Source organism: Mastigoproctus giganteus, chromosome 8 (assembly GCF_048544385.1).
Source record: "Mastigoproctus giganteus isolate SK-2022 chromosome 8, ASM4854438v1, whole genome shotgun sequence".
Lineage (NCBI taxonomy): Eukaryota > Metazoa > Arthropoda > Arachnida > Uropygi > Thelyphonidae > Mastigoproctus > Mastigoproctus giganteus.
In genome coordinates this window covers 189,122,852-189,142,819 of record NC_143582.1, presented here as the reverse complement: position 1 = coordinate 189,142,819, position 19,968 = coordinate 189,122,852, and the positions used below count along the sequence as shown (strand labels likewise).

At 33.5% G+C, this 19,968-nt stretch overlaps 1 protein-coding gene across 1 annotated transcript in view; it reads left to right on the top strand.

The window, feature by feature from the left end:
- LOC150082094 (uncharacterized) overlaps positions 1–9,885 on the top strand; it is a 249,715-nt gene extending 239,830 nt beyond the window's left edge. The window contains exons 6-9 of the mRNA XM_090380428.1: positions 3,853–4,332; positions 6,071–6,127; positions 7,211–7,403; positions 8,945–9,885. Coding sequence (XP_090236554.1) covers positions 3,853–4,332; positions 6,071–6,127; positions 7,211–7,403; positions 8,945–9,053 — 839 coding nt within the window. The 3' untranslated portion in view covers positions 9,054–9,885. The remainder of the gene's footprint in view (positions 1–3,852; positions 4,333–6,070; positions 6,128–7,210; positions 7,404–8,944) is intronic.
- Positions 9,886–19,968: the final 10,083 nt, after the last annotated feature.

Genomic DNA, 19,968 nt, shown 5'->3' with positions numbered 1-19,968 from the left:
ACTTCACTGCAGCTTCAAGGGGAAGAGGAGTTCCCGATTTCATTTTAACTGCGTTTTACGATGTATACCAACGCAACAACTAAATTGGGTGGTACATTTTTTTTCTTTTGTGGCAACTATAGATGTGCGTACCAAATGACCACAACTTCCTCAAAAAAATAAACGATAACCAGGATCCTGTAAACCAGGATTTACAGTAAATGTGAAATTGGTGGGATTTCTTAATGTTATATCTTTAATATTTTCTCCCATTACTCTAAACACAGTTACAGTTAAATAAGATGGCATAAAATGATACGTATTCATTTAGATTTATATGAAAATACATTTTGTTACCTTAAATGTATAATCTTGCCGTTGAAATGTATGCGAAACTATTTGTTGTCCATAGAGGGAGCAACCATCTAGACGTTCTCTTTGCATCACTTTTCCTGCATGAGGATAGGTAGACGTACAGAAACAGTCAATAACCTTGAAATACAGAGTCCTTGCCCTCCTCCCGCACTCAGTAGCCAATCAGAGGACAGTTCTAACCCGTTCATCCTGATGGCTGCACAAGATAATTCTCCCTTGGAGATCAAATTCCTGGGAATAGTCATTTACTTAGTCTCTTCGATGTCTTGCATGGTTAGCTTGGGAAAACGACTAGTCGTTGCTAAGCAACAGGAGCTTTGAACTCGGCTTTTTTCCCCCTGTTCGTTGGTTACGACGCATGTCGTGAAACGGCGTTGGCATGGTGATGCGACGGAGAAAAATTGATAAGTGGATCTTTATGTCTGACTGGGAAGCATAAAGGGGAAAATGTACTGCGAAGAAGGAAGTCGACACCAAAAACTGTCTGGTACGCTGACAACTGTGCCCCACTGTACTGCTAGCCAACTTCCTTGTTTTGTTTAAAATAATTCTCCTCCTTCCCCCTTTTTTCCACACTGCCTGAAGGCCCTTTGACGCAGCTTATTTAGAATATTTGCAGAGTAAAATCTCATTAATAGGAAACTGGAGGGGAAAAATTGGACTTCCGATTAAGGAATTTTGTACTTCCTATCAAGGAATATTGGTAGCGAACAACAGAGAAACATTTCCTTTTCACGCAGACTGCACAATCATCTATTTACAAAACTGGACGAATATAAAACAAGCTTTTGCTTACACTCGGGAATGACTACAATATCAGAGAAGTTCAGAAGAATTAAACAATGCAAGAGCATCACTGTATTTGGCATGCTTCTCTCTTGCTTCGCCCTTCCCTTCCTACCTAGCCCAGTATAACGCATAATTAGGATGCTAACTATTATTATTTTAACAGTTCCCGGGCGTTCCTCATATCCGTATATGTGAATTTTGTCAGTAAGAGTGTTCATGGGCTGATTTGCATGTGGTGCGGAAAGAACTGTGCTCCCACCGCTGGAATCGACAAACTATAGCCCACTTTAAAAATTCCCCTAGTCGTTGACTGGCTATTCAACATAATTAATCGTTCAGTCTGAATGTAGTACATTTGTTCTGACATCCGGACGGAAAGTTCAAGTGCAAAAACTATAAATTCCATCCCACCGCCAGATTGACGAATTTCCCCACATGGTCTTTAATAACTACCAAATCACCGGTTGCTATTCCCCGGCGGTGGCAGATCTGCCAGTATGGTAGTTCCGCTATTGATCAACTGTTCTTAGTACAGTAAAATGTTGTTACAGTTAATATTGTTTTTATGTTTCCAGGTCCTGGACGACTTCCCTTATTAGTGTTTCGCAAGTTTCATTTGAACGAAATAGCTGTAACGAAAAATTTCGTACAGCGAATTATATTCGAGCTACATTTATGCAGCAAGTCTTTATATGCGAAAATCGTGAATGGTTAGTGCGTGGAAAAATAAATACTAGTTCGGTTTCGTTAGTCAAGGTCGAAACTCATTTATACATTGCAATAATTTTTCATTAATCATAATAGCAACAGCACTAGTGGGGGACAAAATGGAGGATTGTGGAAACAATGGCCAAATTTACCGAAGCGTGGTTTCTCACCCCCCCCCCCCGTAGACAAAAGCCCCAGGGGCTGACCAGTGCATTTCTGTAAGCAGTCAAGTTTTTTTTTTTTTAGCCATTAATATTTCTGTACCTCAGATCCCTGCCCCAAATGTATCCCCAAAGCTGAGTGGTCAAATGAAAGGGTCCAAAAGTTCATGTGCTTTGAGTGACCGTTTTGACTGAGTGCAGTGTAATATTCTTGCATTCCCCTCTACCTTCTGAGCTCTTCTGGTCTTACATGTCACCTTGGAGTGTAAACAGAAACTTGCTTTTAATTATTTAAAAGCATTCAGTATTACTCCTGGGATGTTTTTCATGTTCCTGAATGATCATGCTAAATCTGGCAATGCATTTTTTTCTTTCATCATTCCTTTTTTTCTCTTGTCTCTGCAGTATGCAAAGTATTGCAAACCAATACCTTTTTATATTAAAAAAAAAATAGTAATAAGTTAGGTGACGTATGTGTTACATTTTAGTCATGTAGCACACTGCATTTTTTTCAAAATTAATTTCTCATTTTCTAGGATTAATAGAAGTAAAAGATAAATAGCTAATTAACTTGTTACCCAATTAATTAACTTGTATAAAAAGTAAGTTCTTTCACTTCACCACACACCTCACAAGGTAATATTTACTCACCTCTATGTAATACTTTTCTTATTTCTTCCTGGATTTTTATAAATTGTGCATTTCACAAACCTTTCTTGATTTAAAAAAAAATAACATGTACCTCATGTTGTAATATGCATTCAACATTTTTGTAAGGTACTTTACTTATTTCCTCCTGGATACTAATAAAAATTCAAGCACAACATATTTCACGTTTATGCTGTGATTAATATAATAAACAAATGTAATTCATTATTTATGTATTTAGTAAACTGATAACAAAAAGCCTCAAGACCATCAGGCTCATGCTTGAACTGAAAATACTTTGTAGGTAACATGTATGTGCTGCACACTCATGAAAAGGTTTATTAACTACATTTAAAAATATGGGACAGTGGCTATAACTTGTTAATTTTCATATAAAAAAATGTGCGAGTTCAGATTAAATCTAATTAAATTAGTTCTAATTTTAATGCTTTTTTTATCGAATGAGTAAATAGTTAATGGGAATGTTTCTCGAGTAAAAGACTAAAAATCGTGAAAACAGTCTTTTGGTATGACCCCATATCTGCTTTTTGTATTTTTTTTTTTTTTTTTTACACTGTACCACTGAATACTATGGGGGGGGGGAAATAGATATTTGAGCATAATCTTTTAAAGATTCAGATAATCGTATTTACATCCAGTAGATATATATTTATGGTATAGGTTAGCAATATGTCATTCATAATTTGTACTGAAGTTTTTGTCAAAATTTTATTATTTAATTAAGACTTAGAAAGAGAAGTTGTCTAGGACTAGATAATATTTTCATTAAAGTGAAATTTCTTAAAAAAAAAAAAAAAAAAAAATGGTAATTCACATAAGGGATTTTACTATTTTTATAAAGAAATTATTTTTTTATGCTATACGATCTTTCTTTCTTCATCATTTTTCCAGTATTAACACTAATGAAGCTAATGAAGCTGACTATCATTTTTATGCATGTAGAGCAACATCTGTACTGAATGTCTTTAACCTGAAATAGAAACTTGAGTTTCTCTTTAAGAATATTTGTTTCCGATTATACCTGCTATAAATTTTTCATAATATTCTTTTGAAACTGAAAATAGCTTTGAATGACCCTGTGTATTAATCATTACTGTGCTGCCATGATATATTTCTCATTATTCAAGTGACTAATATATTGAATGCAAAAATACATTTTTTAATTTTTAAGTTTCAGGTGTGAATACAGGGTACCCCTCACAGAATGTATATCGGCCACCCCAACAGCATCACTATCTCGACAGTTCAAGTCAGAAATCGCACACCACATATGGCACCCATGTTATGGGTCAAACCCAGTCTTCAAATGCCAGTCAGCCAATGTCACATTTACAGACTCAACTCTCCAGACATCCCCACTCGCATGTAACCAGCACAACACATCTGTCACCTCATTCAACGTCTCTAAATCTTCAGTCACCCAGCACTGTTCCCTTGGCATTGACATGGAGTAGCTCACCACCTCCACCATCAGTGTCTCCAGTATCTTCCATTCCTTCCTCTTCAGGACTACATTCTCCGTTAGGTCCTCCCTCAGCAATTCCCATGCCAGTTATTACAGCGACCCATAGTGGTAGTCCATGTGGAAGTGACCATGATCCGTCCGCATATGTGGAGGACCTTTCCTTTCAGGCCAGGAGTAAAAAGAAAGGTTGGTATTACAGTCTGAAACTTTTCTTTCAGAAGATAAACACCATGAACATGAAGCTGAATTGCAGATAAATTAAAATTATTAATGCTACTAGTACAGTTCAAGTTGCTTAAAATGTGTTTGAGTTTTAGAAGCCAATTCTCTTTACAGAAAGCAATTGTTTCTTTTATTTGTAAGCATTGTTGAACAAGCACATTTAGCAGAGGTGATAGTTAGTTAATTTCATGATTAACACAATTAAAATTATCAGAACATAGTTAAGTCTAAGGCAAAAGCCTCAAACTATGAAAGCTATAACTCTACATAGCTTGAGGCTTTTGCCCTAGCCACAACTATGTACACGTCACTTACTGTGCCATCTTGAATCTCACACTGTGGATATCTTGTAACTGGGTTACTCAGATCGTCACAATGCCTACTTACCCACCAGTGAGACTCCAGTCAGAATTGAAACTGGGGTTTGGGTAGTGCCGCTACCTGGATCCTGGTTTAGATTTTAAATAAAAAGGTGCCTTTTATTTAGAGTATTGCAATATCAAGGCAACTCATGGTGAAGTGCCTCCACGATATGAGATTAATGCATCAACTAGCAAACATAGTTTGCTCAAAGCTTTGTACAAAAACTTAAAAAAAAAAAAAAAAAATGCAGGTGCACAAACAGGGTAAAAAATAGAAGAAAGTTAGGCAGGATACAGTGAAAATGAAAATTCAACCTTTGCAAAGTATGTAAACATTATTCTTTCCACTTGTGTTAGGATATCTAGGGCTAATGTTCTAATTAGAATAAAAAGATCTTTAAAAACAGCACAAGTCTCTGACAATTGAGACTTCACCTGCACAACAAGTTACTTTGGTATTGCACTATTTCAAATGAATAAAACAACAAAAAAAAAAAATTTTTTTTTTCCCTTGTAAATAGTATAGACCTCTTATATGGCACAAAAACTACTTTCACAATAAGTTACCTTGGCTTTGCTCTACTTCAAGATAAGTTGTTATATAGTTAATGAGCCCTCATATAAATTCAAAAAAAAATAAAATAATTCACATACAAATTCAAAAAATTTAGAAGGTTTTTACAAATAAACTAAAGAATACACTACACAGGTGTTGGCACAAATCAAATAAATAAAATATTACAGCAAATGTTGAGAAGTGCTGATCTCTTGAATTAATGCCATATCAAAGTAACCTGTGAAAGAGGGACGAAGTGGCTAAAGCCTTAAATAAGTTTGAAAATAGGATAATTATCAACAATTTATAGCTTTTATGGACCCTATCCCTGACTGTTATATGAAAGTGTGTATGCTATATGCCTTTCTTTTAGAATGTGTGTTGTGCATTATACCAGGATGAGCGGTATAAACTTGGGAAAGGACATTGTTTAACTGCCTTTCTTAGGCAGGTAGGAACATTTGTCAATCTATTGATGAATAGTCAAAATGGCATTTTATGGAAGATAGATGTTGGTGGTCTAGGATTAATTAATCGGTGCTTTTCTTTGATTGGTTAACTTAATGCATTTGAAAAAAATAACACCCAACCACATTGCCATTGTTTTCTGTGTGCAGAGTTTTGGGTTTCTAGGTTTAGTGGTCTTAGGGCCTGACACTGACTTGCACACACACTTTTATGTAACAAGGTCTTCATTGTGTACATATTATTTCATTAGAAATCCGTAATTACTAGAAGAATTTGATATAAATTTTTTCTGATTGAATTTTTTTTTTTATTGAAGGTCGTAAACCAAAGAACCCTGATGGAACACCATCTGTGAAAAGAAAAAGTAGGGAAGGTAATTATGAGTATTTTGTTTAAAACATTTTTGTTATAACTAATTGTAGCTTATACTTTTTTTTTTTTTTTTTTTTTGCTTTTCTTCTCTGACCTTTATGTTAAAACTATGGCAATCTGTCCATTTGCAAACATCTGACTTATGAGCTTTCTATTTTGCAAATCAGAAATTTTAATTTATGACTTCATATCCCTGTCTAACAAACCTTTCCTCAACTTCAGAAACTCAACTATGTAAACGAATAACAATGAAATATTTTTTATACTTATATAGTTAATGCTATTTTCTTGTTAAATTTAGCATAAAAATTCTATAATTGCTCTGTTCAGGAAATTTCAGAAAATAATCAATAAATAAAGTAAGATAAAAATCAGTATAAGCTTCTATATCTGGAAACCTTAGGGGGTTACCTGCATTTGAGTTTGATTATGGAGAGACACTATGCTGTCACACTGAAGACTGAGGGCTGAATATTTTGTCCTTCTGGAATTGGCTTAAATTCAGTGTAGACAAAGAATGTTATCTACTTCTTACTATTGTGTTATCTACTGTTAATTAATATCTAATATTAGCAGCTTAGGCAGAATTGTGGGTAACAGTATTTGTGCACGTTGTGCATATAAGCCCAAGCCATAAGGCTGAATACTTAGCCTTATGGCTTGGGCTAAGTATTCAGAGAAAGCAAATTGTAATACTGCTTGATTTTGGAATGCAATCATATTAGTGGTTGTGCAGTCAGTTATTGCATAATATAATACCGTATCACAGCTGAGGATTCAGTAGTGAAGAAAAGGCAAGAAATCAACTATAACTGACTATTTATGCAGTTTTATTCAAATAAAAGAAAGTAAAAGATTCATATTCGTACAGAAATAAAAGAATCAAATTTGTCCTATTTTTATGTGTATATAAAAATAAGATTATACTTTATGATAGAGCCTTATAAATAATGAGTTTAAAACCTATGTGATCACACTTATCTGAAATATTTAATAACAGACTTAAAACTATAGATTGTCTACTCGGTTAATATAAATAAATTGTAAATATTTAATTTTGCTTTTCTTGTTTCTTTTCTTACAGGATCCACAACATACCTATGGGAGTTTCTATTGAAGTTACTCCAGGATAAAGAGTATTGTCCGCGCTACATCAAGTGGACGCATCGTGAAAAAGGAATCTTCAAGCTTGTTGATTCTAAAGCTGTCTCTCGGTTGTGGGGATTACACAAAAACAAGCCAGACATGAATTATGAAACAATGGGTAGGGCTTTGAGGTTAGTATTGCATAGAAGAATGCAAATTTGGGTATACATGTACTTATTTTTTTCTGATTTCCTATTTCAGATAAGTAATTATAGCAGTATATTTGGCAAATATCTAATTTGATAGCAAAATACATCATGTCAAGATTATATTGAATACATATGTGAAGGGAACTGTATGTATTTTACACTAAACTGCATTTGGATTTGAATGAAATATTTTGGAGTACGTATAAAAGAACAAAGCTTGCTGAGACACTTTTTATATATATATATATATATATATATAAAAAAACACCATAATAAAAATGTTTTTTATATATATAATATGTAGTAGAGGATTCGTCACCAGTGCCTATTCTCATCAGGAACCACAAGGTTTCAGAGAAAACAAATGCAAAGGAACTCCTAAAGCCTGCTGTAATAACGGTTGAGAGGCTGTGACCCTTTGCTATAAAAATGAAAGTCAGTTTTAAATGTTAAGATTGTTTCTGAATTTTTATGACTAGCACAACAATATTTTTATGGATTATAGAAGAATGTGCCAAACGTCTGTCATACTTATTGATTCTGTGGACCGGTTAAATTTTACTGCAGGTCAGTGGTGCTGCAACAACAGACTATTGTTTGAAGACTGCTGCTGTTTTCTACGATCCTACAACAGGATGATACGTATGATTATTAAATCAAATTGTATGATCTTTGCAGATTTCCACACAGAAAATATTTTTATGACACTGCTTCAACAAAGGCTACTGCAATGAAAAATACTTGACTTTAAGAGGTTACTATTTAAAAATAAATAGTTTACATCTTTATTGTAACTGCTTATGATAACCACTACCATAGTTAAGAATGGGCTGTTCCGTATTTGTAGTAGCATATGGATTTGATACAAAATGCACCTTATTGGCTGTATATATTACTACAGGAGTAAGTTTACTATTGCAATCAAAATATTTTCTTTAAGCAACTGTAGTGTGTAAATTAAAAGCAGAACCATATTCAGGTATGGCTTAGCTGAGTGGATGCCTGGGACTGAGTCACCAAAGGGACCCAAAAGCAAGAATGGGGGGTGGCAAAAAAAATCATATGAACTTGTGAGAAAAAGAAAAAAAAAAATTTTTGTGGCTTGTAGATTAAAATGGATTACCACTTGCTAAAATTATTTATCTTATCATTATTGTTATAATCTTTGGCTAGGAGGACCCAATAATAAAAACTCATCCAGAATTGTCATGATTCTAAATATGCCACTGACTAAAAGATGCAATTTAAGAAATTACTTTTACCTATAATGACTGATAGAAATATATTATTAAAGATTTAATTAAGATAAGTTAATTTCTTTTAACTTATGTTTTTTGTTATTTTACATTAATTACTTTTTAAAAAATTAATGTGGTCAGAGACCTATATTTTATTTTAATCATTTATATTTATGCTTTATTTTTCTGTATTTATATTGAAATCTTTTCTACAAAAATGTTACATATAAAATTAAAAAAATCATCTCATTTTAAATAATAACATACTGTTTTCTTTTTTATTAGGTACTATTATCAGCGTGGAATCCTTGCTAAAGTTGATGGCCAGAGACTTGTTTATCAGTTTGTTGATGTCCCAAAAGATATTGTAGAAATAGACTGTTCTGGGGCATGATGGTGTCAGTATGTGGGAATTCTGGAGTAGTTAGTGAACTATTCCACTATTGATGGTGTAAGATGTCAATTTTGATATGACGTGAAAAGTAAGGAGCCGGTTTATTGATATTTTTCCTCTATAGAGGAAGACGTTATTTTGTATGAATCAGTTCCAGTTATTTATTTTTCAGCCAATGTGTATTCTGTGAGATATTTTGATTTCTGTGAAGCAAGGAAGAAGGTTGTGTTGAGAGAAGTTGGAATATATATATATGTGTATTGCAGTGACTTATAAACTGTAACCTAGATAGGCAGTGTACTCTTGGTGCATACTGTTATTTTTCATAAAGCACACTTTCATCTTGTCAAAATGCTATTTATCCCTTGTTGTACTAAGTGTTCTCCTAATTGGTGTATGTATATCTGTTTTTTTCCATTAGTCATCAATCTTATCATTGAAAAACTTATGATGCATGCTCACATCTCATCCTGCCATCTGGCTGTCTTGTGCTAATAATGGCCATTCTAATTTTATCATCTGTTTAAAGATGTTATGTAGATAGAATGACTTAACTCTAATTAAAGTGGAGTGCATTTTCTTGGAAGTTCATAGGATGTCGCTGAGAGTAGACTAGCTAAGGACCTCTTTGATTAATTCAGAGAGTAGACAAGCAAAGTGCTATGCTAAATATTTACTAAAGGGTTTTGTGTGCCTTCAGAGCTATTTTAGCAAAGTTGTGTTAATGTAATTTTAATAGTGTATGATACAGGTTAGTTATACAACATTATTCTTCAAGCCAGTCAGCATTAAATGCACTATTTTACCATTTAAGGCTATTTACAATAAATGAGGGAGAGAAGAGTGAAAGAATTATAAATTTTAAAAATTAATTATCCAAAATCTGTTTTTAGTTAATTCAAAATGATTGAGAAGAACAAATTGAAAATGTAGTGTTTTTTTATTTTTTTATGGCAATTACGAATACCTGCCATGTACAGATTTAAAGAATTAATTTTAACTGAATGTTTTTGGTTAATTTTTTTTTTGTTATTGTTAAAATAATGGAAGAGTAAATATTAAATGCAATATTTATTATAATGTGATGAATTATATGGTTATAATTCATTTTATATTATAACTTTACATATATAATCATTAGAAATAGCTATATTTTAAATAATTAGGGCGATTATTATACCAGAGATACTTAGATTCTGTCACTGTCCTTTTCTTGGTAAGCTGCAATGGCATTCATATTAATAAAATACAAAATTAAAGTTCCTTTAAAGCTGATGATTTTGTTTTATTTCTAATTAATACCAGGATATGATAATCATTACATTAAAATTTCTGACATTTCAATATTTAGTCTTAAATATTTAAATTTGTTCAGTAGCAGAATGGTAGTTGCCTACGAGGCAGATTTAGTGAGATATTGCTGAAGCTCCTCTGGTTTCTACTCACTTTCAGCTGTACATCATTGTAAGACAGATTGGATATAATGCTGTAGGAAATTTTCAATTTGATTATAATTAATTATAAAAAAAATTCTCAAACAGGTAATACCAAAATGTCTTTGATTGTCCATAAATGCATCTTAGGGGGAATAACAAAATAGGGAGTTGAGAATGTTTTATGCATAGTAGTATATAATATTTGCAACCTGGAAGACAAGGACTGAACTCAGCAAAACATGTTATTTTGAATACTATTAATTTCTTTAAGTAAACGGTATTGTTACCCGAACATTAAAATAAGTACTAAACCATTCTGCAATTTTATTATATAAAAGCCTTTAGGATTATATTAATTATAGTTAGATATAACTAGAGTAGAAACTCAGAATTTCAAAATGCTAGTACTATTCCATACACAGGAGAATCATTTACAGTAGACTCCAAATTATCTAGGGTGGCTAAGAAATGAAATTTTCTGGGTAATTTAAACCCCCAGTTAATCCGCAAACTAAAAAAAAAAAAAAAAACTGTGACAAAAATGTAGATTTATTTACATGAATATTATATTTAAAAAGTATACTACAACATGAGAAGAAGATAAAAAGTTCACTTTTTCCTTGCTTTGCTTTCCTGAAAATGGTACTGTCTAAATTTAGAAGCATCATCTTATCTTTGTTCCATATAGCCAAGTAGAGACTCATTAAGTTTGGTACTTCAGCACCGTTTCATGTTTATTTATCAGCCTAAGTTTTTTTTTCAGTAGGAAGAACAACCCCTTTCCATTTTAACATAATAGACATACACAGATGCAGATTAACATTCTTCTTGAAGTTTTTTTTTTTTTTTTTTTTTCTTTTTAATTAACCGTACAATAGCAAAACTAAAGAATTATTGGAATATAACTACATTTGAGCTGGTTGGCAGAAAGCAAAGGCGGGTTAAATTTTCTCAGAATTCAAGGTCTTGCCTACAGGAACATTACAAAATAAAAACAAATAATATCTGTAATGGATTCTATGTATTTATTTTTGTTATCTGATTTGGAATTTTATAGGCTGTAGAGACTCCAGTTACAATCTGCCATGAATAATTAAGTTGGAGCGGTTTGCTTCTTGTGTATAATTATAAAGGTTTAAGTTGGCTGCTACATTTCTATTTTTAAACTTTAAATAGAAATATTCACTAATATAGTGATTTGAAAAAAAAAAAAAAGCAACTCAGGACTACTTGTGATAAGTACTGGCATGAAATATCTGTAGTTTTGCATGTGACAAATCAAGTAGTACTTGATTTGTCATTGTTACTTAGTTAAAAAAAAAAGATATGGAGCAAAAAATGCTAACTGCTGAGATTTTGTGGAGTCTATTCTAAGAAATTAGCATTTTTTGCTACATATTTCAGTTTATTCTTTATCTCTCTCTCTTTCTCTCCCTCTCTCTTTTGCTTGCCTCCATCCTCAGATGTACAAATGTTTTCAATAACTGAACAATAATCAAAACAAACTGCTCAGCCTTCATTCATAGTCATTGAGAATAATGTTTGTTACGATACTGATATAAAAAATATCGTAATATGTAAATACAGATTAATGTTCATTTATATTTAGCAGAAAGCTTATGTGTATGTGCATTTTAAGGTTCTTAAACTGCTGTTTTGCAAGCAGTAACGGGTAAAGTTGTGAGATGTGTCTCAGGTTAATCTAAGTACTAATGATAAAATAAATGCAGACTTTCACTCTTTGCTCCATTACATCTTCAAGAGGCATTTGAGATATTTTCCTTCTTAAGTGAAACAAAGAATATAGTATTTTGCTCAGCTACTATTCTGTATATACAGAAAAATATTTTTTACTGTGAAGTAGTGTATATTCTTCCATCCGTTAATTTTATTTTTGAATTTGATGTTCGATTACTTAAAGTATAACAGTTACATTCATGTTCCATTAATATCAGTAAAACTGAAGATATTTCTTTTACTTCTTAGTCAAAAAATTTTTGAGAGGGTTTAATTCTTCATGTTGTGTAAGAGATTAAAAAATATATATATATCAGCCCTAGCTAGAGAGGGGAAAAAAAAAATGAAGAAAAAAAAAGAAAAAAAAAGCTGAATAGTTGATTTCCATACCCGGTGGCAGTTGTGCAAAAACTCATAGGCACATGGAGGTCATTTTGACCCTGTTCATCAGAGATTTTTCAAATTTTTAATAGAGAAATGAAGAAGAATTATTTCTTAAAAGGTATTTTGAGTTACATCTGAGTGAGCAATGGTTTCTGAGCACAAACTTAAAAAGAAAGTGGATGAATCAATGACCTCTATGTAGGTGCCAACGGGTTAAAATACTGTAGTCAATACAGAATAAGTTTCTATAAGCTATTTGCATGAAATAAACTTATCATTTGATGCCATTCTGTTACGATTTTTATTCCGCAAAGTAATAACTGATAGGCTTTCTTAGAAGATTAAGCTAGTGTTTTTTATTCATTATGTATTCTCAATTATATCTGTATGTTGCTAACAAAGGTGTAGGAAAACAGTCACTGTAACTAAAGCAGTATACCCATTTGGTTTCAGTATAACCACTCATGTGTGGGGTGAAGTCATTGCATGTGCAAGGATACAGTGATACAGAAAATCAAAAGTGTAAAGAAAAGAGATATTTTATATTAAAGTGAGAAGTACAGGGGCCTTATTATAGGCTAATATTTTTGGGGAGAGCTTATCTGAAGTTTCTCTTTCTGTGGAGTTCTGTTATGATCTCATTTTTTTTTGAAAGAGGTGAAAAAAAACGAGTGTATATGTGAATGTGATGTCTACTATTGCTATTATTACTAGGGCCCTTCCCCCCATAAAATGGATAGATACTTATTGAAAAAAAAAAAGAAAAACTATCTTTATTGAGGTTTACCATATTTATGGATCACGAGTAGCAGAATAATAAACTGTATTAAAAGTTAACTGGCTGAAAATCAGCTCATTAAATGTAAAATTTTAAGTGCCTCCTTTTTGGAGGTGCCTTTGATGTATATAGATTTTTATTACTTTTATTATGACTGTATATTACTATCACTACATTTATGACCTTTTGTAATTGTGAATAACCAACTACAATAATACTAGCAACGTTATTCTGTTGCTTGATGTGCTACATCTTGTTTTATTCCACTGTTGTCACTTTGCAACCAGATTTACTGTAGCGAAAGGTCATTTTCTGTAGTATATCAGCACGCACACTTCCAAAATTCTCTTCCTCACTATCTAGTAAGGAAGAAACCCATGGAAGTGTAGCCACATGCACAGGTGTCAAGTTTTCCCAGACCTTGTGTTAATGTTGTATTCTGTAAATAGACTGAAAAGTAATAAATTGTTGTGTATGGTAATAACTGCTTGTTTTTTTTTGCTTATATGAAGTGTAAAGTTATGAAGTAAATTTTTATAATACTAATATTCCTTGAGTTGGGAGAGACTATTTAATTTTATTGTTACACACCCTCAAAACCTAGAAGTCTAAATTAACAAGTCTCACAAGTGTTAATTTGAATGCATTAACATAGCAAGATATAACAGGACCTGGAATAAAGTTTTTTTTTTTTTTTTCCTACCCTCTTTTATTAAATTCTTAAAAAAAAAAAAAAAGTAATTTTGCATCCTGTACTGCTGCACCCAAGGGACTAGTCTCTGTTTATCATTACATCATGGTGTTATAAATTCTGAAACATTCTCCGATTTTAATGTTTTAATCACCCTGCACCTCAGGAGATATCTGGGAACCTCAGAATGACATATCACTTTGTTTAACAATCTATCAAAATAGCACATTATGTGTACATCAAGGAACATAAAAAAACATAGTTCCATTTAAATGAAACTAATTTAAAAATTAGGTATAACAATGCAAATTAATTCTGTCTTTGAATTAATCCTATATGGATAGGCCACCCCTTCCAAATAAGAATGGTCCATCCCTATAGGCAGCCTAGGGCATTTAAGTTAAAGATTTAAAGAAATCCTCCCATGTTCCTTTGTCTCCCAATGTTCTCTAACTTGTTATACAGTATTTTCTGTTTTCATTTCAATGTGCTAAGAATTACAAGAAATTAATTTTTTTTGTTTGTTATTTAAGATGCTAGGCAAGCAAAGCTATCTTTTTTTTTTTTTTTTTTTTTTTTAATAGGTAACTCCCAAGTCTTTTCTTATAGCATTCATTAAATCCTACATTGCATCTGTGAGATGCCAACAAGAGCAGTCTAATCTTCCTATGAGCTTTGTTTTTCTGGCTAAGTGCAAACATCTGACCCAAATACAGATGCTCATGTTTCATCTGGCAGACACAGACATTTTGTGCAGGGCAGTCTGGTACCTTCCCAAATCCAGTTTTTAAAATGTCCAATTTAATTTCTAATGAAAAACTTCTTTTTCGATTGACTGGGAAGAAACCAAAACTAAACTGAACACAATACTGCAGAACAGTGTGCAGCTAAAAGCAAATCCCTGCCAAGCACATCAGTTTCCACAGAGCAGTTTTATAAATAGCATTTCAATAAACTTCAATTAATTATAACTCTCAACATGAGGGCATATAAAGTAACGACTTCTTTATCAATATAAAGAAGTCGTTACTCACCTGGAGTGGATGGAATCTGTCCAGTTATATTAAAGGAGGTGGCAAAGGAAGTAAGCAAACCCTAATGGTACCCATAGACTGGAGATGTGCAAATGTGACCCCAATCTACAAAGGAGGATCAAAGGGAGACAGGTAATTACAGACCTGTTAGTTTAACTTCTGTTCCAGGGAAATTAATGGAGGCGCTGGTTAAAGAAGCATTGCAGGATCATCTAGACAAGACTTCAGTTATAGCTCGGACACAGCATGGGTTTGTTATGGGGAAGTCTTGTCTGACCAATTTGATTGGATACTATGTAGTCAAAGGAACTGGATGCAAAGAATAACTTTGATATCATATATTTGGATCTTAGAAAAGGCTTTGATACTGTTGCACATGGAAGACTGCTGCACAAATTGGAGCAGTGGCGAATTTAGCACTTGAGAGGCCCCAGGTGCAATTCAATTTTGAGGCCCCCCTCAAAATTGAATTGGACTGAATGTAGTGGTACCGAAAATATTTAGAGGGGGGGGGCCTCTAAATATTTTCGGTACCACTACAGCGTGCATTCTATGTGCACGTTTTTACTATAGCACGCGCTCTAGATTTGGTGTTGTGGTTTTAATCATTTTGGTTGCGCAATTCTTTCATACATATTTAACTAATGTTTAAATGAAAAAGATGACACAACTACCATCCCTCCCAAATCTAACATTAATACACGAAAACAACAAATCTCCAAACCAATGTTCATGTGCATAATTAAAAGAAATTTATTGATTTTATAATTATTACTACTGGGGAACTGGCAGATCGACTATATAAATGTAGTCATCTGGTGTACCCACACAAATTAATTTCCTTAAATTTTGCAGTCCATTGTTAGCGTTCCACATACACATTATTTGGCATGGCACATTATCAACTTTTTATTCCTTATACGTGTAGATATAAATATATTAGGTGGCTGTTGTTTGGTTTTTAGGAGCATTAGCAACTAAGGCCATATTGCTCCGGAATATGCGGTGGTCATTCCCTGACCTTTCCGCATCCTCCATATTTGGTGGTGACTGGCTCGAACCCCGGTCTAATCAAGACGCGTGTGGTACACACTGCTGCTCCTTCCCACCTGGCTACGGAGACGCCTATTAGGTGGCCGTCAACCTTGTTGACGACCACCAGTTTGGGAAGTACTGTCGTAGACAACAGTAAAAACATTATTAAAAATAAAAATATCATGCAATCTCTAAACAAAGAACAGGATCTAGTGGAAATTTGACTCATTTTTTAAATGTGGCTGATAAAATGGTTTTCAAATAACGCAAGAAAACAATTAATTCCCAATTATCACTTACTATAAATGTCATGCCTCGTCAAACAATTCAGTTTTGATAAATACACAAACAATACATAAGATATTACAGATACTTACTTGATAACAAAACAAAAATACTCCTACACTAAAACACCAACCACACCAAACTAGTAATTTGTAACAGATTCGTGAGTGAAATGTTAGTTCTGGAAGCTATTAAAAAATATGTTGCTCCGTTACATGTGAGCCAGCGCAGCAGTGATTTCAGAGACTTTAAAAGACTACTGCGCTTGCTTATTAGTTCTCAATTAGTTGCGAATAGTTTTGAACTGCCTCCACAAAAAAATCTAATATCGTTTCTTGAGCAATATCGTCACAGGGTTCTTCACTCGTGGAATTACCTCCACTAGGAAAAAACTGAAAGTGTTTAATTTAAGCATTAATGATAATATGTATTCTACTTCAGATTCACTTAGTTCGCATACATATTTCATATAATATGTAGGGATATTCGCATAAGAGTTTACTAACTTCTCATATTAAATTATAGTTTTATTCAGTAATGGTAATAAAAATGAGTTTAAAAATTTAGAATGAAACATTTTTTTTTTTTGAGACCTGAGATTTGAGGCCCCCCTCGATTTAAGAGGCCCCCAGGTGCGTGCCTGTGCGGAAATCTGCCACTGCATTGGAGGCAAATTGCTGCTATGGATAAAGGGATGGTTGAGGGGGAGAAGACAGAGTGGTAATCAATGGACACTGCTCTTCATGGACTAATGTTATTAGTGGAGTTCCTCAGTGTTGGGTCCATTGTTGTTTTCTGTATTTATAAATGATATTGATGATGGTATATCAGACTTAATGTCCAAGTATGCAGATGATACGAAGGTTGGCTGGGTTACTAATGACAGTACACTGCTGCAACAGGATCTAGAAAAGTTAAGCAGATGGGCTGAGAGGTGGCAAATGAAGTTTAACATTGACAAATGTAAAGTACTACACATGGGAAGCAGTAATCCCAGAGTAACATATCAACTCTGTGGCACCACACTGACAGTGGTAGAGAATGAAAAGGACCTGGGGGTAATTGTGCAGGCAGATATGAAGTTTTCTGAGCAGTGCAGATGGTCTGCAAGAGTAGCTCATGGTGTCTTGTCAATGATATACAGGAATTTTTCTAGCAGGGATAAGGAGGTGATTATCCCCTTGTATAAGGCAATGGTCAGGCCACACCTTGAGTACTGTATAGAGGTCTGGAGGCCTCATTTTAAGAAGAATATAGAGCTGTTGGAACGAATACAGAGAAGGGCAACAAGATTAGTGAATGGAACAAAGGGTTGCCTTACGAAGAAAGGCTTAAGTTTTGCAAATTACAGTGTCTGGAGACTAGGCACCTGCGAGGTGATCTGATTGAGGTGTATAAAGCCTTGAATAGTTTGAGCATGCTCAATGCTGATGGGATTCTTCCTCTTGTTCTGAATAATCACCTAAGAGGGCATAAATTCAAATTGAAGAAAGACAGTTGTAGGATAGATGTGCGGAAGTTTGCTTTTAGCCAGCGGGTGGTTGATTGCTGGAACAAACTTCCATCTGTCATTTTAGAAGTTGATAGCTTAAATAGATTCAAGGCAGAACTTGACAAACACTTGGAGCGAGTGGATGGGTGAAATAAGGGTTTTTTTTTTTTTGGTTTTTTTTTGGCTGATGCTATATAAGCTTGCTTTCTTGCATCATGTGCCTATGCTAACACTAATGTTTTTTCCTGCATTGAATGACCAGCATTTTATAATCAGACATGAGAAACTTAGAGTACATATAATAGGTATGTAGAGGTAACAGGTACACAGATATACAAGTATACAGAGATGTAACTTTCTCTTGAACAAGAAATATTACTTTAGGAGCTTATAAACAACAGCTTTCTAAGTTTCTCCTCATAAACTGGAAATGCTTGTAGCACTTATGTTTGCTGGCAATTGCCCAAGTTTGTAGATGATACAAAGGCTGGCAGGGTGGTTAATGAGAAGGGTCAAGGCTTACTACTGCAGTAAGAGTTAGATAAATTATAGATGGCTGAGAAGGGGAAATAGAGGTTTAGGTAAATACAAGGTACTGCATGTGGGCAGCAGCAATCCCAGAATAACGTACCAGTTACGTGGTACATTATTCTGGGATTGCTTGAATGTGATATTCTGGAATACCACATTCAAGGTGGTGGAGAATGAAAGTCTTGGGGTTGGTAATTGTACAGTTTTACATAAGGTTTTGTCAGTGACATAGAGGAATTAATCATGTCTTTAAATGAGATGTTTTGTTCGTAGGTGTTATTTATCAAGAAACTAATAATTCACACTTTTTATACACCATGATAAATAATTTTAATAAATAAGCATCACATTACAAAACCCTTACTGGGTTCTTGATCACATGCAAAATAAATCAGAACAAGGATTTAAAATTAGCCTTTCTCTAACTATTATGATATGAAACCTGCAGTTAGAGAAAGGCTAATTTGTAATTCTTGTTCTGACTCATTATGCATCTGAATAAAAACCAGGTAAAAGGTTTGTAACATGATGTTCGTTTATTAAAATTATTTATCGTGGTGTATAAAGTGTTTGAATAGTTTATTTCTTGTTATAGGAACTTTGCGACCAGAGACAAGGTGATTATTACATTTTAGAGTACTGGTTAGACCACATCTTGAGTACTGTATACAGTTCTGGCAGCCTCATTTTAAATGAGATATGAATCTCTTGGGATGGGTATAGAGAAGAGCAACCAGATTAGTCAAAAACACAAAAGGTCACAAAGACTTTGGTCTTGCAAATTACAGTGCTTGGAAACTGGCCACTTGTAAGGGGACTTGAGGGTTTTCAATGGATTGAGTAAACTTAATGATGATGATCTTCTAACTCTAACCTGGATAATGCAAACAAGGTGACATAAATTGATGGCCGTAGGATAGATGTGTGAAAATTTGCTTTCAGTCAGTGAGTAACTAATTGTTGGAACAAACTACATCTGAAGTGGAAGTGGGTATAAATTTAAGAAAGAATTAGATATATTGTTAGAGGGGATGGGCAGATATGGTGGGTAGTTTTTTTTTTTTCTTGGCTGATGGTGTGTAAGGTTGCTTCCTTGCATCATTTGCCAGTCTTTCTAATACACTAATAATAATTACAAAGTTTGTTAAAGATCAATTTTTAATAATAAAATCAGAGAACATACTTCAGTCACATTGCATCTGCTAGATATCGCGTGACTGAGTTTCTGCCTGGGAGGACAGTTACCTTAAATTCTAAAAAAATACGATAAAAACTTTATTGGTTTCTCTTATTCAGTTTTGTTTGATATTTTTAAATTGGGCTTAACAAATTGTTTTAAATTCAGTAAAAAATCTAAAAATTAATTTCTCACAATTAAACCAAAAAAAGAGGGACACAGATGCCCCACAAGTATCATTATTGCAACAGAGAGTGAGTGATTGAAGGTTAAGAATGCAATTTGACATTTATGTCAACAATTGCATTTGTTTTTAAGAATCCATGCAAAAAAAG